This window comes from Erithacus rubecula (genome assembly GCF_903797595.1).
Source record: "Erithacus rubecula genome assembly, chromosome: 5".
NCBI lineage: Eukaryota > Metazoa > Chordata > Aves > Passeriformes > Muscicapidae > Erithacus > Erithacus rubecula.
In genome coordinates, this window is record NC_136687.1 from 30,098,882 (window position 1) to 30,121,514 (window position 22,633).

A 22,633-nucleotide genomic window follows, 5' to 3' on the forward strand; every position below is an offset into this window, starting at 1 on the left:
TTTAGGTCCTGCTGGTTCCCGACTCTGGAGGGGCCCCATCCCCTTTCCTGCTTCCTGGCATTTCCTGTCAGTGCCGACATTCCATTTCTCAAGTGTATGAAATTTACAAATGCAAAGTGAACATTATTCCATTTCTCACTAGGAAGAGGGTCGTCAAAACATAAGTAACTATTCCTGCTCCATAGACCCAGCTTATGGGTTTTAATTGCTATATACATTAGACATTTTGAAGTGCTTATTTACATAACATTTCTTTGTTTTTCTTCTCTTGAGATTGCACAGAAGTGTTAACAGATGCAGATACAGTATGGTAGAAGGCTAAACAGTCTGTTTTGTATAAAAATGATACACTTGGGATGGTTCTGAGATGATACACTTAGGATTACCCAATTCAGTAGAGCGATGTGCATACCCTGTAAAGAACAATGAAAAGAGCACAATTAAATAAAAAGAAAACAGAAATGACAACCATTACATATATATAGGAGCAGTACTCTGATATCAATATTACAGGGAAAAGAAAATACCAAGCTGAAAATTCTATAATGTTCAAATGCTGAAATGGAAATCCTTTGTTTTGGGTAATCTCTTTGTGGGGTAATTGCCCTGTTAACATCATGGTCCTGGAGAGAGGAGGGGTCCAAGAAAATGGATTAATTTTTTAAGGATCACCTTCTCCAAGCTCAAGAGTGGTCTATCCTCACATGCAGTCAAGCAGAGATGACTGGGGAGGCCACAGCTAGAGCACTGTGTCTGCTCTGGTCTCCTCCATACAAAAGATACTGGAAAGAGTCCAGTGAAAGGCCATGAATATGGTAAAGGGACTGGAGTTCTTGACATATGAGGTGAGGCTAAGCCTCAAAAAGGGAAAACTTGGGGCTAGGGGAGGATCTTGCTAGTGTGCAAATACTTATTTTGCAAGGAGAAATGGAGGCAAACCCTTCTTGATGAAAGGACAAGAGGCTGTGGACACAGACTAGAACACAGGGAACTCCCTTTAACAAGAAAGCTAGAATCTCCTTTTGGACGTCTTTACTTACTTGGTTTATCTGATGTACTTAATGAGCAGATTTCCTTAATGGAATGGGTTTAGAGCCTGTATGCCCTGTACACCAATTAAAAGAGTTGGTGAAACCTCAAATATAGTTAAAACATGTATGTAGTTGGTAAAGGGTCCTAGACCCTTCCTGATCCAAAGGAACACACAGGTTCCTTTGTTCCCCTGTGTAAGATAGTCCAATATTTTCATCGTAGATTTTGTTTATGTCCTACTTCCATGATGCCTGTGTATGTTTCCCTGTTTTTTCTGATCAGCTGGCAAAAAGCTGATTTCAGAGAGTAAGGTAATGCCTGGATGTATAATGTGGTGAGTGTCAAGAAGCATCAGAGGAGTGATACCTGGCACTACTGAGATACCTATTTAAATATTGTGTAGCTTTTGCAATTTCATGTTGCTGACAGAATTAATGAAATAGTACAAGACACAGAGACAGAGAGATATTTTTTAGAGGCTCTCCAGTGAAAGACAAGAGAAAACCAGTTCACTAAGCTTTCTTGGAGGAAGCACTAAAATGTGGTTTATGGCCTTTAGAAAACCAGATGCGGAGAAACGTGCTAATAAAGGATTAATTAGCATAGTATTATTATAAAATAAGCTTTGGTGTTTGGCAGATGGAACATAAATACATTCAGGACAAAGCATGAAATCACCAGTGCTTGAGATGGTGTATGTAATTCTACCTTACTTGTTTCTTTCATCCCAAATCCTGGACAAAATGCAAAAATCATTTGGCAGAGCCTGATTGTGTCTACATGAGCATGAAGAGCCGTGCAATAGGAGCAAAGCAGAACAGCCCACCCATGGCAGAGCAGCTGATGTCCGCGCTGCTTGTGCTCTGGGGCTTTACTCAAGTAGCTTTAGTGTGGTGCTAGAGACTCCGTGCCCATTAGCAGCAGCAGTCAGTGAGGTGCACTCCTGGATTGTGCTTCCACTTCCTTTCCTGAGAAAGGAACTTATTTTGCATTTCTAAGCCATTCCATAGTGTGAACCAAGTCTAGCTACATGGGGACTATCAGCAGCTTCAAATTGCCCTCCTCCTTTGGAGGATATAGGCTCTTTCCTTTCTTAAAACACTGTTCTGCCGGAAGTCCTTTGCTTGGTGTACTCCAATATAAACTGAAGCATTAGGAGTCAGTAGCTGCCTTTATGTAAAATAAAAATACCTCCAGTAATTTATAGAATACTATATATACATATATATATATATAGCCTTAACACCCCTACACACACTTAAAATAAATAATACTCAGGAAACACAGGGAAATTATGGCAATGTAGAATGTGCAACACTGTGGGACTTTGATATGCGAGTTGATGATTTACATGTCTAATGGACTGACACAGCACAGAGCCAAACCAAAACCAGTTGAAGTAACTTAACTCCCAACCAGAAGGGCCTGGACAGACTTGAGAGGAGGAGCTATGAACCTCATAGAGCTGAACAAGGCCAAGTGCAAGGTCTTGCACCTGGGTTGGGGCAATCCCATGCATGAACACAGGCTGGGCAGAGAACAGATTTAAGTGTAGCTCTGGTGAGAAATTGGGTGTGTTGCTGGATGAGAGGCTGGACATGAGCCAGCAACTGTGCACTTGCAGCCTAGAAAGCCAAAGGTGCCCTGGGCTGCATCCAAAGGTGCGTGGCCAGCAGGGCATGGGACAGGATTCTGCTCCTGCACTGCTCTCATGAGACACCGTCCGGAATACTAAATCCAGCTCTGGGATCCTCAGCACAAGAAGGACATGGACCTCCTCAAGAGGAGGGTCACGAAGATGATCAGGAGCACCTCTCCTATGAAGACAGGCTGAAGGAGCTGGGATTGCTTAGCCTACAGAAGACTCTGGAGAAACAGTACAGCAGCCTTCCAGTATCTAAAGGGAGGATGTGGAGTCTGCAGGACAACTGGAGAAGGACTTTTTGCAAGGGCATTGAGTGATAGGAAAAGAGGTTATGGTTTTTAAAATGAACGGGTGGGTTTAGATTAGATCAAGAAATTGTTTGCTGTGAGAGTTGTGAGACACCAGAACACGTTGCCTGGTGAAGCTGTGGATTCCGTGTCCCTGGAAATGTTCAAGGCCAGGTTGGATGAAGCTTTGGGCAACCTGGTGTAGTGAGAAGTGTCCCTGCCCATGGCAGAAGCATTAGAACTAGACGATCATTAAGGTTCCTTCTGACTCAAACCATGCTATGACTCTGTGATAAATACCGAGGTCCTGATAAAGCCCCAGCCGCCTCAACATGCCCCTCAAATTCACAGCACCTCACAAAAAAATGTTTGGCAGAGGTAAGCAAATTGGAACAAGGTCGTTGTCGTCTTCCAACACTTTCATAGTGCAACACGCGTCCTTTTAGCATATTTATACCGGATGCAGGTGTCCTTTTTGGAAGCCGTAAGAAAGCCCTTCCTTTGCAAGCTGTCACCTCAGACCTGAAAGGTATTATGTGGCAGTAGTGCCAGTGCTCCCCTCAGCGCTCTGTGCATCTCTGTCACTTGTGCTCGCACCGTGCAAAATTCCCACCTCCCTCCCCGCGGGTTTGTGTGAGTTACTGCGGGCAGGGGCAGGGACACGGGCAAGGCAAGGGGGAGGGACGGGAGGCGGGCGTGGACAAGGCCGAGTCCCAGCGCCGGGCGGCGCGGACGGGCACAGGCGGAGGCGGAGGTGGAGGCGGAGGCGGGCTCGGCACACGCACACGCCGCTCCCGCCGTGCTCGGCTTAAATAGGGCGGCGCCGGGGAGGCGCGCACAGCCGTGATCGGTGCTGCTGCCGGGAGGTGAGCGGGGCTGGGGGCACGGCTGCCTTCGGGGCCGGGGGTCGGCAGAGACGCGCTGCCGAGGGGGCCGGCCGGGCCTGCCGGAGCGGCCGCCGCGGGGCCGGGCTGCTCGGCTCTGCGCGGCCGCTGTCACCGTGAGGCCGGGCGCTCCCGTCCCGTCCTGCCGCCGATCCCTGTGGGCTGTCGTTGCGGGGCCGCGGGGCTTTTCTTCCCGCCCCGCAGTGGGATCAGCGTCCTCCGGAGCCGGCTCGGCTTCCCCTCGCACAAAAGCCCTCAGGAAAGCGTAGCTGTGTGTCTCCGGCCTCCCCCCGGCGCTGCGGCACTCGGGCTAGCCGGGCATTGTTCGGCGCCGCGCTGCCCTGCAGCCCGCTCGGCTCGGCCTGGCGCGGGGTGAGCGGCTCGCTGGGGCCGAGCAGCAGGTAGCGGGCTGGGCAGCGCCGTGCTGCTGCTGATCCCGGGGCTTCGCGTTCCTTTGGCTGCCGGACATTGCCTTCCAGTAGGTTGTTCTTTGGGGCGTGAATGCAGCGTGTACTTGGTGCAGCTTTTATCTCTTCGTCTTTTAAAGCAGTTTAGAGTGCGTATGGAAATGCAGCGTGAGCTAAACTGGCCTAAAATGGAAGGTTGAGCTGCTTTGACTTTGCAGGCCTCTTCTGCTGCAATTTAGGACTTGCAGTGCTACAGCACAGAGATTTAACCTGGTTACACGACGCTTTTGTTCTAGGATGCATACATTTCTTGTTCCTGTTGAACAGGAATTGCAACACTTGAAGCCTTCTAAATTTCTAAAGGGCATGTCTGTGAGCTGTCTGGAGTATTACGGACACCCTCTTGGACTATGTAATCTAAACATATGCCTCACTTGGTTTAGCGTCTGACATATGATGGTCAGGTCCTGTGATAGGAAAGAACAGACCTGGTCCATGTGGATAAATAGATTTCCTTTTTCATCTGTGTTGCTTTACAGGGAATCACACACTCTCCTGAGCCTGATCAGGACAGTTTGCTATTACCTTTTTGCTTTGGAACGTGCTCTGAAACTCACAAGCTGAGATTTTTGAGCCCCGGGATTTGGATCAGATTTCTTGGATCAAGAAATTGAGTTTACGGAAAAATACCTTTATATTCCTCTTGAAACAACAGCAGTCTTAATAATGCAACAGCTGATGTTCTGTGCAGACCCTTCTTAAATTTTAAGGATGTGTAGCTTGCTTGTGTTGGAATGGGGAAATGTTTGAAAGATACCTAATGGGAAAAATCTAAAGCTTGTCATTACAAGTAGCTGCTGTGTGTAGTGTTATCAATTCAAGGTCTTGAGCAAACAGCTTGAGCCTAGTCTGAGGACTGCATGATTGCAATGAATTTACAGAGGTAGCTTCTAAATGTGGTAGATGTTGTTTTATGGTTACAACTTGGCCAACATGAGGTTGGACATAAGTCTTCAGTTTTTGAGAAGGAAACCTCCAAGCAGCATTTTGCTTGAAGGACAAGTACATGGTTGGTATTGGTAGAAAAATAAAACCAGCAATTTAAAATGGAAGGAAAGACAACTTTGAAATACTTTTGTGGGTAGGTGTCTTTCCTATTTCTTGAGCCAAGTCTGTGTAGCTGTTTCTATCTCATTGCTTCACTAGGAAGGAATACTTCATGCGATTTTTTTGGGAGGAGGCAGAAGTAGGTTGTACCTTCCCTGTTTTGTTGCTCTCCAATGGGACAGAGTAAAAGGTTTCTTTTCTTTCTTATCCCTCCAAGGAAACACTTTTACTAATGTGAACAGCAGAAGGTAATAATAGGTTTTTGTGTTTTGTTTTTCTTTATAATATGGCAGATGGAATTGGGTAGACTGAAGAAAACTAATGCCATTAAATTTTTTCATGTGCAGCACAGACAAGAGACATGTTCTGGCCCAAGGGATAGATTTCTTGATAAATTTGGCTTCTAGTGGTCTTATGAACAGACTGTCTGCCATAGCCTGCTTCTCTGCTATGCTAAATTACAAGTGCAGATATGTTAAATATTTCCCTATAGTAAATATAACCAGTGGTAACTCCCTGGAAATCCTCACAAGTAAGAGGAGCAATGGTTTATTCATTGGTGAATGGTTTTGTGGGGGAGTTTACAATGCTGTGTGGCTCAGGGAAACCTTGCCGTACAGTGCTGACCTTTCAGGCTGTGGGCTGAACCCTGTCTGCAGATGTGGGGCTTGCATTTCTGCAGGTCCCACCTGACTCCTGAAACAAGGACACTTGACAGCATAAGGATTCTACTTTCTTGCTCTTTCATGTTGAGAGCTACTCATCTACACAGGTTAAAATATGATTCCCTGCCTCTGGCAGGGAGTTTGGAGCTGGATAATCTTTAAAGGTCTTTTTCAACCTGGACCATTCTATGATAGTAAAATACTTTTTTTTGGCTAGGATTTGAATGTTACTAGTACTGGTAGTTTGCTGAAAGCTGATTGAAAACAGCTTGCATGATTTTATAGAGATGTAGAGGAAAAATTGATTTTGCTTTTGTAGTTGAACCATTTAAGTGCTATAGCAGAAATGCATGATAGAAGTCATATTTCCAGAAGAGGATTCTCCCTTTTTTTTTTTTTTTTATGAATTAGTGTTCTTGAACCCAGAACTCTTAAGCTTTTTAGTTTGACTAGCTTGATACTGCATGTTTTGAAAATTTGACTTTTGCAGTTGGCTTGCAATAATAACCTGGTAGGGTTGAACTAGTTTCCTAGGAAAGCCAAAAGAAAATGCTTACTATCATGGACTTGGAGTAGATGCAGGCATACTTTAATACCTGAGGCCAAATGGTTGCTCTGTTTGTCATACTATTTTTGTGCTGCTGGTGTTGGGAGGTCACTCAGTGAACCAATTGCTTCTCATAAGTACTTGCTGATCTTCCAGTCTCGGAGTGTTAAGGCTTGTGTTTTTTGTAACAATCAGCTGGATGTAAACACTATCTAGTGTGATGCAGTAATGCTTAGTGTGCCTGACCCGTTGTCTTCTGTGAGAGTTCAGGTATCAGAAGTAGAGTTAGAAGAGTTAGAAGCTCCCTCTCACAGAGTCTCAAGTGAGCACCTAAACCGTGTGTTAGCTTGATACTGCATACTGGGCTTTCTGAATAGTAACCTTTTCCTGGGAGGAGTGCAATGAATAAATTGGTATGACCTACTCAAGCTGAGTAGATTATACCACAAGAAAGCTGTTGCATTCTGTAGGGTGTTTTTTATCTAAATGGTGCTTGGAATTAGACTGACAGAGTAGTGCCATTATATACTTGCAAATCAGAGTTGCAGGGATGCAGTTCTAATGGATACCAGTGTAGGCTGTAAAGTAAATATGTGTAGGCACCTTACCTGGTTTTTGGAGATGAAAAACTGGTAACACTGCTTAGTGCCATGTTGTGTATGTATAGGCATGGATTAAAGGTAACTTAAGTTGATCATTCTCTGAAAGGTTTTAGTGGTAGATGTTGGTTTTCCTTCATACACAAGGTTACCAAATGTTGTTGGGAGGACTGTAATTGCACAAAAGGCATTGAGCAGATTCTTGTCACATGTTTCAACTCCTGAACTTGAATAAACTCCAGTGACCTCACCAGTGTGCACTCAAATTACTTACTGGACATCACTGAGAGGCAAGAATCCAGGTGGAGTTCCACTTGATTGGAAGGGTACTGAGGCCAAATGTCTGAGGACAGGCCTGTGACTTTCCTTCTTGATGTGAACAGAACCTTGACACAACAGCTTCAGATTTAGTGCTCCTTAAAGGTGGCAGAAGTCTTAACTTTGATTGCAGTTTATGAAGTAAGTCACTTTGGCCTAACTTAAGGGTCTGAATCCAGCTTGTAGGCTGTTTTCCTTCAGTTCTGCCTTGTCACAAATGCAGGAACAGAGACTGAACCAGTAGAGGCATGCTACACCCCAGTGCATGATGCCCTATTGTTGCCGAGAGCCTGTCTGAGGGAGCTGAAGAGGAGTTGGATTGGAGGTGTGAATATTTGGGAATCTGGGGATTCCTCCTCCCTGGGATGTGTTCCTTTTTAACTGTTCTCTAGTTCTTTACTGTTTACTCTTGCAGGAAGGTAAGTGTATCAGTTACTGCTTTAAAAGAAGCATTTATAGATCTCATGCTTGACTGGGTGGGCTAGGTGAGTTTTGAGTAAGAGAATTTTTTTAATTTGGGGAGGGGCCAGGGTGAGTCAGAAAAGGAGGTCATAGTAATGGATTAGACAGTTCAATGTATTTGGTTTGTTCAGACACATCTTCTCTGGCTGAGGAGTCATGCAACCCTCATATATGACATGATAGGCTGCACCAGTCACAGCATCTTGCTGTACTGTTTGTTGTACTGGACTCAAACTGGGATTTCTCCTTCAGGTGTCAAATACCAAAGCTCCTTTGCTATATCTTGAAGGTGGTTGTGGTTTGCTTGCTGATTAGTTTGACTATGTTGCACGTGCTTGCAAGACCTGTCAGACTGCAGGGCAGGCAGAAAATCCTGAGAGGACTTGCATGCAGTGTTTAGTTTTGTGATTAATGTGTAGTATTACAGTAGCCCACCCTCTTCCTCGGCTGTGCTGTTGTGTTTCCTTCTGGGAGCCAATAGCTCTCTGGTCATTGAGATGAGAGTTGATCTAGTTGGGAACTAGCATCATAAATAATATAGAAATGATGGTGTTTGTCAGATCACCTCTCTTGGACTGCTTGGCCAGTGTAGAGAGGGTTGTGGGAGCATGTATCTAGGACAGGCTGGACAGACTCAAATTTAAGGTGATTGTAAATGCACTCTGAGATTAGGATTATGTATTCTATTCAAACAAAAGGATTTCTCAGGTTAATAGCCAAAGCTATTTGTTCTACCCTTTTTATACATAATAAAGGGGCTAGAACATGTTTCTGCACTAGTTCTTTCAAAAACTTAATGGAGAAAGGCTTAAGGAAAAAATGAGATCCATGGGAGCTGTGTAGTGTGACCTGTAAGAGTAAGAAAATAAAACAGACTGCAGTATAGTGCGGCTGCAGTGCAACAGGTAGCTGTTAGGACAGCTCAAAGGTATGTGGGTAGCTGGTTCCCTGTTTCAGCATATCACAATGAAAACATCTTAGTGCTGTATTGCTCATAATAAGAGATAGGCAATTTGCCTTGTAGATTTGTCCTCCCTGCAAGAGGCAATAGAAATAACACAATCTGTTCTTTTACACTGTGTGATGGACCTGCCTTTATGGCAGTGCTAGTGTGTCATTTATCTAAATATTAGAATAGAGAGAAAGAAAGGCCATTGGTTCTCGGGGATGTTTTCTTTGCCGTACAGAAGCTGACGGCTGCTCTCCTGTTCTCTTCCGTTGCACTCGAACGATGTCTGGATATGGATAGACAATAGGCAGGCTGCTGCCCACTGTAAATAGACCATTGTATGCTGAGAGTAGGAGCAGCAAAGAACGGCAGAGCCCTGCCAACTTGGGTCATTGCCTTGAGATACTGGCTGTGCTGTAAAGAATGAGTCTTGGGTGCTGCAGGGTGTGTGTGTGTGAGTAGAGAGCTGGCTTTGTCTGAAATGTACAGAATTCCTCAGCCAAATTGATATGGTGAGTTCAGAGGGGTGCCTTTTTGGGCTGCACTGGGGGAACTGTTTCTCTGGAGGTAGTGAAGGCAGACAGTTGTCTCTGAAGCAGTTTTGCCTCGTTACCCAAACTGCTTTCCCTCTGGTCTCTTAGGAAAAAGACCAGCATCTACTGATTGCATAGAGAAAAGAGTGCTTTTGACCTCAAATGTCAATTCTGCTCTTTCCCCCCCTACATGTAGTAATCTGAGTATTACAGACTGGTACTTTTCATTTGGCATCTCCTTCCTTTCAGTCTTCAGCTGTGTCTCATACTGGGGCTTAGTTTGAGTCTGTTCCTTGTGTTCCAGATCCTGCTTGGTAAGAAGGAATTGCAGGACTAGAATTTGTGAAGAGGTCATGGCTTTTTTTACTTGTCTTGCTGGAGCAAACTTAACTGGGCCCTTCCTTGAGGAAAACAACTGAAAGCCAGATGCAGGCTGCACTGTGAAGATCTTTGTATCTGTGTGGAGGCTCTAAATCATTCTCCTTGGTCATGGTAAAAACCCAGGATGTCTGATGTTGTTGGAGCATGAGCCAAGTAAATATTGAGATGACTTGAAGGTTGATAGGCATTGAAACCTCTTTTCTTGCTGGGTTATATTTGGATGCATTTACATGTTAATGATGTAAATTTGTCTTGGTTACACCTGGCTTTGCTCTAAATGCAGAAGACAAGAGCTCATATAGCTTAACAGATAGTGTTAAAGATTGGAATTGCTTGGTCTTGCAGAAAACTGTCTCTTCATCTTGTTTGTGTGGATGAGGCAGAAGGTATAATAAGATATCTCAATACAAACATAAGCAGCAAAGTGTGTCATTGTCTACTTGGTATCATGAGCAGTTATATCACAAGTTAAGTTTTATGTTGCAGGCTTCTCTAGAAACAACTGGTCAAGGAAATGAAAAGTAGAGGTGTGTATCACTTTTCTTCACCCAGGCTGAAATCGTAGCCAATCCTTCACTATAATGGGACTGTTGTGTGAATTAAATGATGATGTTTACTTCAGTTCTTGTTACCTGTAAAGGCATCACAGCCTTTTGAGTAATTCAAATTACACTACATTCCTAAATCATAGTGTATGTGCAGGACACTTCATTACTAATGCAGACAGGAAAGCAGTTTTAAAAATAAAAGGTGCTTATTGTGGAGCTTGAGGAAAGAGCTAAGCTTGCTCTTGGCCATTACACACATCATAGACCCCCTTGTCTAATTTCATAACATGGTGTTTATGATAAATGTGGAATTAGCTTTTAAGTCCAGACTTTCTCATTGGTGTATGAAATTTTTTATTCTTAAGGTTCAGCTGTGTGCAGTAAAACTTAAGAAGTGGTTTTCACACCTGCAGTGCTAAGGAACACGATTAGGTGCATAAAAAGCCAACCACTTGGTGATCCTACCTTAAGTCAGTAACTGATTCCTTTTTAAAAAAAAGATTAAGAGCTTGTTTATATATTCAGTTCATCTCTGCCTTCTATTACTACAGCCTGATGTGTTGTGTATTTTGATTATAGTCTGCTGCATATCATTGTGCAAATAGCAAAAAGGCATTTCTGTAGTGGCCCTGCACTGCCTGTCGAGGTGATGCAGCACTGTGCCCTATGGCTATGCCAGAAGAGAAAAGTGTGGGGGAGAGAGAGCAGTGCCTGCTGGTTGGGGATTACTCCATGGGTCCAGGACTGTTCCAGAAATGGAACTTGAGTCCATCCTGACACTGCCCCCATCCATGACCTTGCTTTAGCCTGTCCTGTTAACATTGTGAAAGCATGGGCCCTTTGAACTAATTTTACTACTATTTTGCCGTCTCAGCAAATCTTGTCCAAATACTGGTTAGACTTTTGTGGACCAGACCATGTTTCTGTTGTCTAGCTGAATAACTGATTGCAGCAGTAAAGATTTCAAGGTCAGACTGTAAACTAGGGACTTGGCTGTAGCAATATGAAATGTTAACCGGGTATAGTTGGTCTTAAAACTTATAAACTTAATTCTGCCCGCTTGGGTTTTAGTGTTTCAATACACTATCCTGCAGCGCTGGCTCCTTACACAGTATGTTTTCGATATTAGCTACCTCTTTTGACATTCTCTAGGACCTTTGTTTAATTCTGTTGTCCATAGGAAATGGCTGGGACCTAAATTACCTAAGTAAATACAGTCTTTGTTCTCGGCAGGCGGAACGGCGTTGCCAGCCGTGCCCGGGTGTCCGTGCCGGTGTCCGGGCCGGGCGCCCTTGAGCGCGGTGGGGTGAGCGCTGCGGGCCGAGCGCTGCCGCTGCCATTGGCCCCGCCGGGCCGGCTGCTCCCGCTCACCTCTCACCCACTGGGCATCGCCGGGGGGCTGCCATGTGACACACGTCCCGGGAGACCTTGGCTCTAGAGGAGAGCACCAGCTGAGCTGACTGCAATCCTTTTTTTTTTTTTTCCCTGCAGCTGGTTCTTGCTGTGGAATATCCGTGTCAGTGAGTGCTGGCAGGGAGCAGCCTCTTCTGTGTGAACGTGACAAATCAAATGTGCTTCCTGTGCTTCATTATATTGCTGCGTGCTGCTGCCTTGAGCCTCATTTTTCACTGCTTTAGTCTGCCTCATGACCAAAGATAAATTACTGGCGTGGCACTGGGAGAAATAGGAAACTTGCTAAGTACCATGGAGGAGCTATGGGAGGATATTGGCTTTGAAAGCAGCTTGCTGTACTGACCTTTCTGTGCATGTCTGAATGGAGGGTAGAAAGAGTTTATTTTACTGGACTTAGGAAAAATCGTGCTCCTGCTATGCTGCTATAGGATTGGGATGCTCTGTTACATGCAGGCAAGATAATGTCTTTGCCCTTCATTTGCCAGACTTTCCTGCTTGATTAACTGTTTAAATAATCTTACAGTACATCTACTCTACAAATAACTATTTTGCATTTGTGAAATTCTGTCCTTTAACAGAGGTATATCTTTTTTTAAAATTTGAATTTAGTCTGTTGAAGGGAATATTAAAACCCTGAAGAAATTCCCTCTTCTCTGCCCCACTTTTTTCTAGAGAATGAACTTGCTTGCTTACTTGATTGCATCATAGATATCTAAAGATACTGCCTGCCTAGTGGCAGATCAAGTTATTTTGATAGTGGGGAAACCAGTAGGGCAAAGTATATGTTGCTGCCCTACAGCAACAGTGAATCAAAAGCGGATTTCAGATTTTTTTTTGTGCAACTCTTTTTCATACCAACAGATTCCAGCATTGGAACAACTGCACTGAACTGCAATGCAAGCACATGAGTTGTTTAGATACCTACGAATGCCAGAACTTGGGGATGTCAGACAGTACGTGCGCACCCTTCCGACAAACACGCTGATGGGCTTCGGTGCTTTTGCAGCTCTCACGACGTACTGGTATGCAACGAGACCAAAAGCACTAAAACCACCATGCGACTTAGCAATGCAGTCTGTGGAAATAGAGGTAAGTGCCACTTGATGGATACTGTAGCTCACTGAAATTTGAACCCTAAATGCAGCATTGAGAGAGACCAAACACTTGACTTTCCTTAGGGCGTTTCTAACCTGTAGTGTGGGGAGGATACATTTCTGAAATGTGGCTTGAACTCATTATTTTGGCTTTCTGAATTTGAAAATCAACTTGAGGGCTGAGGAAATAACTATCACAGGAGAAAAACTGAGACAACTGAGCTTCTGATCTCACTAGTGACAAAACTTGTTCATGTTAGAACTGGCACAGTGTAGGTTTTAGTTCCTGGCCACATGATGACCTATTAAATTAGGTCTTGGGGTCAGAGTGTGTATGCTGGTATATACTGATTAGGCTAATAACTCTTTTTTTATTTTTAGTGTATAATAGCTGACGCATGAGACTTTGCATTGTGTTACAAGCATGAAGAGGGTACTAATTGTCCTCAGATGATCTGTGGAAAGAAGTATTAGTCTGCCAAGAGATCCTAGCCATAGGCTAAGTTGAAATTAAACAAGCTACCTGCTAAACTCTGGATATATTAGCTTAGCTTTTGTCTTATGCTTTTTAGAAGCAGAGATACTTTTAAGTGATGTTTTTTTAGAAGTGAAGTCAAATACAAAAAGAGTCTGACTGGGAGAAACTGTTGCTTTGTGAGCAGATATAGACAACTATTGATTGCAAGGCTGGTGTTTCTGGGAGTTGTGGTTGTATTGATTCTCCTGCTCACTACAGAGTCAGATACTCTTGAAAGAGTGTTCTCTTTCTTCAGGATAGACAAGGTGTCTTCTCTTGAAGGAAGGAGAGTTTTGGAAGGTTGTGATCTTTAAGGGAGGTACTTAGAAAATGTAAATTGGAAAGCTGACAGCTGTTTGCCTTACTCATGATAGTCAGAAACTGCCACTATAGATTTTATACATATATATGTATACACTCTTGGAACTGACGTCTTCCTTTACACTAAAGTCTGTTGCATGGATAGACTTCATCTGGTTGTCTTGTGTCAAGTGAATTAACATGACTCTTGTGCTCAAGACCAGATGCAATTACAAACTGAAGTAAACAATGTAGCAGAGTTTGAAATTTGCAATAGGCCAGCTTCATGAACTTTGGCAAACTCTTGCCATTACTTCAATTTGGGCCATTTTTTCAGTGTTTCATACTATTGAGATTGAAGAATGACACATTAGTTGGCCCCTTCATTCACAGTTTATTTCCTAATCTTCTCAGTGGGGCATATAGCAAGCTTAAAGACACATCATATTACTGTAGGGAATAATAGTCTGCTCCTAGAAGTACACAAAAGGGAAACAAAAATATGCACTTGCAATGTGATAATTGCCAAAAAACCACCTATGTTCAAGCAGGATATGTAGAGCAAGGATCTAGAAGTTAAATATCACTTCTCTTGGTGAGCTTTTCCAAATCTGATAGCAGACATGTAGACAATTGATAGAATAGTTTTGTAAACCAGTACATCTTGGTTGCTGGAATGTGCTAACAGGGCAAGTTTTCCAGCTGTGGAGTGCCTCATTAGGCAGTATAGGCTTCAGCAGATTTATTGGGGGGCACTGCGTTATAAGATGGTAAGATAGTAGCTTCTAGCTGTCCCTAAATTCCATGACAAATGCTTATTTGCTTGAGACTCTTGACAGCAATCTCAGTTCAGTGTCTTCTTCAAGTTAAATTACTTGTAACTGCTGGATTCTGAGATTGAAATGGTTGTTTAGTGGTATGAGAAGTCACTAAGTGACTTAATGCAGCATTGATCCAATTACACTAATTGGCTCTCTGATCAGAGCAAGACAGGTATAACAGCATTATTTTTAAATGCCTCTTTAGAAAATCTTTTAATGGGAAGGCTGAATAGTAGTAAGACTTAAATGAAAACACCTGAGTGTTAGCATGTTGCAATGATAAGAGCTCAGACTCAGAGAACATCTTGAAATGAGTAAGATCTGTCCAGTTTTGTTTTTATTAAGGGCAGTATTTGAATTATTAATGAATTTTAAAAGGCAATCAAATGAGAATGTATGTTTTGAATCAAGCTTCAAGTGTCTGTTGGAACTGCTACTCCTATAACCATGACAAGACTAATACAGTGCTTGGGATTCAGGTTCTCACTGCATTTTGCTTAAAATTTAACTTCATATACTCCATTTTCTTATGTGTATGTTAAGATAGGCTGTCAATTCCACAGGGAAAAAAATCAAATACTGCTCTTAAATTCTCTTTTTTTTTCCTGCCTAAACAATATGATAGTAAAAGCCCTGAGCAGTTGCTCAAAAAAGATGTGGCAGAAGGCAATGAATCTTTGCTACCATTTTGCTATCTAATCTACCTGTTCACTTAGTCAGAAATTTGAACTAGAAATAAGCTTCTACATAATTCTTACTTGTCACTTAACTTTGTTAGATGCCAGGGAAATAAGTGAGGTCATTGACTGGAGTAGGGTTTCTACATGTTCTGGTAACATTTTCATAACTTCATATGGGAGAAAGATGCTCCTATTTACTGTTGTTTCAGGTTACTTCTCATCTCTCAAAAGTTTTGGTTTGGTAGGCCAGCACCTAGTGACTCATTTTAATCATCCCTGGATGAGCACAGATTGCACATGTAGTTGAAAATGAGTGCAAAGAGTTACTAAAGTGGCAGGGATACATTGCACTAGATCAGGGGGCCCAGAGCCCCTATCAGTGTGGCCTTGAACACTTCCAGGGATGTATCATCCACATCTGGATCTGTCTGCCTGTGGACTGCTTTTTCTTTCCATGGCTAACTAACACCTGAATAACTTTGGCTGTTGATTTTGTGTGCAGGTGTATGGCTGTCAAATATATTAAATCTTGCTTTAAAAACTTTTATTTGTCCCAGCTTAAGCTATGTAGAAGAATAGGTAGAGATCAATATTAGGATGTCAGTATTTTCTGGGACTAAGATTGGATTTGACTGGCTTTTTTGTTCCCTTAAGAAAAGATACATGGAGAGAAGTATTCAACTCATGAAAACCTTAAGTCTTCTTAAGTTCTTCTGACACATTACCAGAATTCTAGCATGCCTTGTCTTTCAAGAATCACTTGATGACATATGTGCTTCTCCCCCTATGAATGGTCAGTTTTAGGTGCTGTATGATTACTAAGGGAGCAGCATGCTTAAAATTATATGGCTGGTTTGAAAACTCCAGTTTGTACTACTTGCTGCTCAGAACAAGTATGTTGGTGACCTAAGTGCCACTTGCTAGTATACTTTCCCTCTCAGGTGAAGGGAAATTTCTCTTGTCTCTGAGGCATGGTGGAGCCTACAGTGTGTTTTGATGTTACTGCTAATCCTAAGAAGCCTGTGTCAACAAGAAGCAAACCTATGGCTTTAACAAAAGCAGTTACTTTATATGACCTGAATAGGCCCTGATAGAGTAATATATGCTCTGTTATAGAATAAATCTGTTTACTTCAGATGCTGCTATTTTTAACCAATGCCAAGGTTTTAGTTAATGACTAGCACTTGATGTGCAGTAGATTAATTTCTTGCAAGTCCCTGAGCTGCTGTAAGGGCTGGTCTACACAAGTAACTAGAATCTGTTCTCAAATTAATCAGATTTTATTGCTTGGCTACTTAAAGAACAACTGACAACCCTTTTGACTGCTTATCCTTTTACTGGACAGATTTATTAGATGCCATTCAACTAACCTGTGTGAAGTAATCCAAACATTCGAGTCATGGGATTCAGATAACTAGTGGTAATGACAGTGATTTTTAAAGAAGCTTGCTGCAAACAGAACTTTCCCTGATATTGCACAAACATTCTAAATAAGGACCATTTGGACTAGGTCTTAAAATAGTTGTTCTTGCTCCTTTGAAGCAAAATCTAGATGAGTTCTATTGCTTAGTAGATGAGTTAGTTTAGACCGTGTCTTAAGCTCCTGGTTTGACTTGCATATCTGGGAGTATTTTACTGCATCAATAACGTTGAACTCCTTTTGGCCTTCACACAAGGACCTGGGTGTTTTTCAAAGAAAACTTTTATTCTAAGACTATTAAAAATCCAGTTAATTCTACTTTAATTCTGGGAAAAAGAACAAAGTAAGCAAAACTGAAAGTTGTTTGTTTTCCCTTTACTGAAAACCTGTAAGAACTGATGGGAACTTTTCAACAGTAACTGTTACAGAGTTTCTCTTTTTTTTTCTCAGAACAGTGCAATCATTCTTGCATCTAAGCAGTGTACTGTGTGATAACTCATCTTCAAATTTGGACAGTGCCTAAGGCCCTGAAAAAATTGCTTTTGTGGTACTTTGTAATAGGGCATGTAAACAAAACAGTAGTAGCCCACATAAGGAGAAACAAATATTTCTTGACTCCTTGCTGAGGAATGGCTTAGGATATTTTATTTCACCTAATGCAGGAATTATAGCACATCAGATGTGGTACATGTGATACATTGCACTTGTTGATGTTACCCATGGCCATGGTAACAAACTACATTGTGTGATCTTTCTTAGATTATCTCCAGAGTGGCAACTCTGGGAAAATCTCTAAGATGACCTTGGTTATCCAAGATCTGAGAAAACAGTGAAATAAAGCAGTCTTGCTGTTCTTTCCAAGCAGAGACATGTACCTAGTGATCTGTTAATTTCCTGTAGAGTTGGTCTCAGAGCAAGTATACTCTTGAATTTCTAATGTTACAAATTTTTAGAGGTAAGCCACTCATTAACTTGTTCTGGGTCATGTTCACAGTGTACGTTTCTGCTTACTGTCAGGGGAGTGGCAAGCACTGTATTACTCATGCTGTTTTGCTAAAACAAGTTAGGCTTGTTTTAGTATAAAAATATTTTTTCCTCTCTGTGCCTTTAATGTGCTAGCTGATTTCTACAGACATGGGTAGTATGACATCTGCACAGAAACCTGTGTTTATGTAGCTTATACATGAAACAGGTGATGATGTCTCGTCCTCCAGGATACTTTCAAAACAGAAGAACCTATGACTACATATAAACAGATTTTATTAGTGGATGATAGACTAACTAAATCTGTGCCTGAATTGTCTAGGGTTTGATTTTTCTGAAAGAGCCAGAAATTGATTACGGTGATAGAGAATCATATGCAGTGTTTACTCAAGAAACTGTTTAACCAGATGGACTGTTCCTGATAAGAACTTGCTTGTAGGTGTCTGTCATCATAACAGGACTAATTAACAACTGTGGCCTAATAGTAATTGCATAACTGTAGTTTGTGAAACTTGATTGCTCTCTATAAAATGAAATTACTTAATCAGTCACTCTAAAAAAGGCAGTGTTATAACGGAACTATTAAATTCTTGTATTGATTTCCAGTTTTGGCTTATCTAAGTGCTCAACAGCTGAAAAATGATGTTAATTGTCAAGATACTATTGTCGTGACTGCATTTAAATAAATTAGGAGGAAACCCGTTTTTATAAGATGTAACTTTTAATTGGATTAAAGGACTCTATCTGGAGCATAATATTTTTGCTTATGAGAATATTTGTTTAGGGTGTTGGTGACCATGCTTAAAAATCATTAATGTTTGAGACCTCATATTGAAGTGTGATTATGTTCTGTAGCCTTACTTAGAAAAATAGATCACGATTGCACCATTAATATTCTGTCTAGACAGCTCTGAGACTGGATTTAGAAAGCTTAATGAAATTATTTATGGTCTATACTGCACTAATAGAGTAAAATATTTCTTAAGAAAAAGTGTTTTTGACAAAATGCTCTTTGTTAGTCTTTACTATTCTCATTTGTTCTGTGCTATCATAGGTTGCAAAGGAGTGAGATTTTGCCAGGCAGATTTTTGGTAGGTAGCAGTTTGACTCTTAAAAATGTCCTGGAAAACCTTGCACAGTTCTCAAAGTCCTCTCAAGAAGAATATTCCTTCAAGCAATTTCCATTAATTTATAGCTAACACAGGTGTCTAACCTTTTTAATTGTTTTTCTTAGGGTGGTGAGCATGCTCGAAGGTCCTCTCTTCTCAAAAGTGATGAACTGTTGATGTACTACTATGATGATGTGCGAACAGTTTATGATGTTTTCCAAAGGGGTTTACAAGTATCAAGTAAGTATAAAATTCAAGATAATATTTTAAATGCATCAAGAACTACATATTTGAACTCTTGAAATGCAGCTGGGCATAGGGGATCTCTGTCTAGCAATATGATGAATGTATTAGATGTGAATTTTCTTGAGGCGAAGTTAAACTGATACTTTTTAAATAGAGTTCTGTGAATAAAGTCAGTGCTATATTCCTTTGCCTGAACCAACTCTGTTGCTCTGTCCTTTCTCAACGTCCTTCCCTCCACCCCTGAAAAAACCCCATTTGTCATCTGAAAGTGTCTGCCAAGAATCTAGGGGGTTAACACAGAGTTGTGTCGGGACAGAGCAGTTGGGGTTACATTTTGAGTAACTTTTATCTTTTTTTAGATAATGGTCCATGTCTAGGGTTTAGGAAACCAAACCAGCCCTATGAATGGATCTCCTATAAAGAGGTAAGTAATCTCTCTTACTGCTAGACTTGCTTTTGATTGCTGAGACTGTTGATACAACATCCAGTAATGTGATATAACAAATTTGAATTATTTATATGTTTTAAAGTAGTAGCAGAATATTGCAGAAAGGTTCTAGTTCCTATTACAGTATCTTAAAGGAACAGCCTTAAATATGTGCAAGGGAGAGACAAAAAACCATCTCCTGTGCTTGGTTTGTGAACCCCAAAAATTCTAAAATAAAACTTATCTTGGCATCTCAGTGCTGTTTTGTTTAGAACTTGGGCACAGCAGCTTTGAAGTAGTGTTCAGGGGCTCAGACTGTGCTTGCTTCCAAGAGGCTCACTTTACACTAGGAGAGGATCTATCTACAGGTGTTGTTTGGGCTTGCTTACACCTTGTCTCCATAGTCTGAATGATGGCTGTACAGGGTGCTAGCAGGTCTGCTTCTAACTAGTAGCATGCTGCTTCTTGGTCCCTGAAAATATCTGCATGCAAATCTCCATTAACAGCTGTGCACACTTAGGTTGTTCCTGATTTAATCAGTTGGTCTTCAAATTTGCATAAACCTTGCCTATTGCATCCTGTTAAGGACATTAAACACCTTCTGTGTGTAACAGGCCTCACTTTTTTCCCCCAAGGTGACTTTGCTGGGAGTTTGTTAGACACAACCTCTTTTATTAAAGCTTTGCTTTTGGGGTCATGTGACTAACATGGTTTCAAGTCATCTGCTATATAGAAAGAATTTAGAAAATTGCCATCCCAAGTTTTGTTAATAGCATGAATGAAGTAAAAGGATGGTTTATGTAATGCTTGTGATTAAACTGAAATACTATGTTTAATCATTCCAGGATCACTTCTTGGGTTTAACACATACAGCAAAACAGCCTTTTCTGTGTATGTGTGCTGAGCTTCTATACTTGTACTTAACACTTTCAAGTCTAACTGGATCAAGTGTTTTTTCTGCTGCATATTGAGTGCAAGTGTAATAATTGCTATCAGTGCAATGTAACGTAATAGCACTGCAATGTTTAGGTTATCAAAGTCACTGAGGGCATCTAAAATAGCCTAAAAAACTCTCATTCATACCAATTAATAATTGTTGAGAAGAGTTTGCAATTATGAGCTTGCTCTTATTTTTTTTTTTGTCCTTCCTTTTTTTTCCTTTCCAGGTTTCAGACAGAGCTGAGTGTGTGGGCTCTGCTTTACTCCACCGAGGCTTCAAACCATCTCATGTTCAGTATATAGGAATCTTTTCACAAAACAGACCTGAGGTAATTTAACTAACGTTTGGTGTATTTGTGGTCTGGCCATTATTAGAATGGCCTACTCTTTTATCTCTTGGCAGTGTACTTTCCTACTGAGACCCTGACATTTGGTGTCAGGAAAAGCCTAAAGACTGACACTGTAGATCCTTGAGCTATAGACATGGTACCTTTTAGCTAAGAGCCTAAACTGGTAGTTGACACAATGGTTAATGTCTTATATTGTTGTGCTTTGTTTGGTTTATTTTTTGTTTTTTGCCCCCAGAGCTAAATGCAGCAGGCTTGAGAGCAGGAAAAAAAATCAGGGCATTCAGAAGAACTTAACTAATTATCTTCTGTTTCCAGGTTTTAGACATGACTTGTTTAATAGGAAGTGAGTGCAATTCTTAATAAATGTAAACACTACTTGTTTTCTCTTAAAAACTAACATTAGAGAAACTAAGTACAGGAAGTCACAAGGAGGTTGTTTAAACTTCTAAAACACAAGGGAACATTTAGTGATTAAGTATTTGTGCACAAATGCGTTAAGGTGATAATTCTGTTTCTGTCTGAGGGCCTGGGCACAAAGATTCTGGGAGGAGAAAACTACTGCTGAACTAGTTTGAAAAGTTGAAGTAGTTAGTAGAAAAATTGGAAATTAATAAAAATGGGTAGAAAGACTGAAAGTAGCATAATTAAAGATCACCTGAGACAACCATAGGGATATTCAGGTTGATAGTGCCTATCCATTTTAATCCAGAAGTGGTTCTAGACTGCCCTTTCTGAAAACATTATGAAATACTCAGTAAGTATATATTCTCTAGACTTGTTTATTAAATCTGTTTAATAGGATTGTATTTCTCTAAGCAAGGTTTGTTTAGTAGTTTGAGCTAGTACTTGCTGCATTAAGCTAGTTCAGTGTAAACCTATATTAAGATGGGACTGCTTCTTACTCTTTATCAAAAGGATGCTGTCCCTTTTGATTAAATGTTCCCATTTGTGTTTTCCATTACCACAGTTCTGACAAGGTTAGAAGATCTATCAATGTCATGCTCTTTGTCACTGAAATGCAAGCTGTGTGACAAGTGACTTCAGGTTCCTTCTTTCTCTCTCAACCTACAGCCCAAGAAACTCCTGAGCACTTGGGTTTTCCTGTTGGAATTCTATTTCTAACACCTGTAGATGTATTTCTGGAATATATTCAGTTAGGAAGTTGTTAAATAACATGGGGCTATAGACTCTACAGTTCAGTTTCCTGTGCATATGACATGATGAACTGGAAGTAAAAAAGGGACACAGATGTTTTTGTTGTGCCAATTTGAATTGTTTCTCTATAGATCTTTGTGTGCAAGCTCTCTGCTAGCTTAGTGAGTTTCTGGAGGAGAGCATGGAATTTTGCTCTTGGATTGCAGAGAAAAAATGCTTAAGATGCATTGCTTTGAGTTGGGTCAGTAATGAGCTGAAAAGATTTGTTGAAACCAGAAGTTTTAAATCTGGGATTTTCCCTGCTGAAAACTACTGGATGGGTGTTGTGACATCCCAGTCATAATCACTAATCCAGACAGGAGAATATGTCAAGGGGGTTTTTTTGTGTGAAATGATTCCCATTTGTTACTTCAGGGAACAACTGCTGGGGAAATCCCCTAATGGGGAAAATCCTAGAAAAACCAAAACTTGGATTTGTAAATAAATGTACTACTTTCTCTTTGAATTACTTTCTCTGAGTTCCTGGAAAATAGTCATCTCTTCTGGAAGTGGAGAGGTTTGGTTTTGGATTGAGAGAAAACACAACAATCAAGTATGATTTTTCCCTATCAGAATGTCAGAACCATGTGAGAAAAGAAACTGGAAGTCTGACTGTCTATATTTAGTACTAGTTGCTTGCTTGGGCTTTGACAGAACTTGAGTGTCAGGGTTTGATATTTATATTTACTCATAATTTTAGAAGCAAAATGGAAAACTGTCTTGGTAGCCCAGAAAATAAAGATGCTGGTTATATTATTGAGAATGATGATGTGCA

At 41.2% G+C, this 22,633-nt stretch overlaps 1 protein-coding gene across 3 annotated transcripts in view; it reads left to right on the plus strand.

The window, feature by feature from the left end:
- The first annotated feature begins 3,649 nt into the window (after positions 1 to 3,649).
- ACSL1 (acyl-CoA synthetase long chain family member 1) overlaps positions 3,650 to 22,633 on the plus strand; it is a 36,523-nt gene continuing 17,539 nt past the window's right edge. The window contains exons 1-5 of one of the 3 annotated variants that reach the window (XM_079305636.1): positions 3,650 to 3,830; positions 12,639 to 12,866; positions 18,828 to 18,942; positions 19,308 to 19,372; positions 20,542 to 20,643. In XM_079305636.1, coding sequence (XP_079161762.1) covers positions 12,672 to 12,866; positions 18,828 to 18,942; positions 19,308 to 19,372; positions 20,542 to 20,643 — 477 coding nt within the window. In that variant the 5' untranslated portion in view covers positions 3,650 to 3,830; positions 12,639 to 12,671. Of the gene's footprint in view, positions 3,831 to 3,979; positions 4,327 to 11,855; positions 12,231 to 12,638; positions 12,867 to 18,827; positions 18,943 to 19,307; positions 19,373 to 20,541; positions 20,644 to 22,633 lie in introns of those variants that run through there. The other 2 variants (XM_079305637.1, XM_079305638.1) reach the window with 2 other exon arrangements.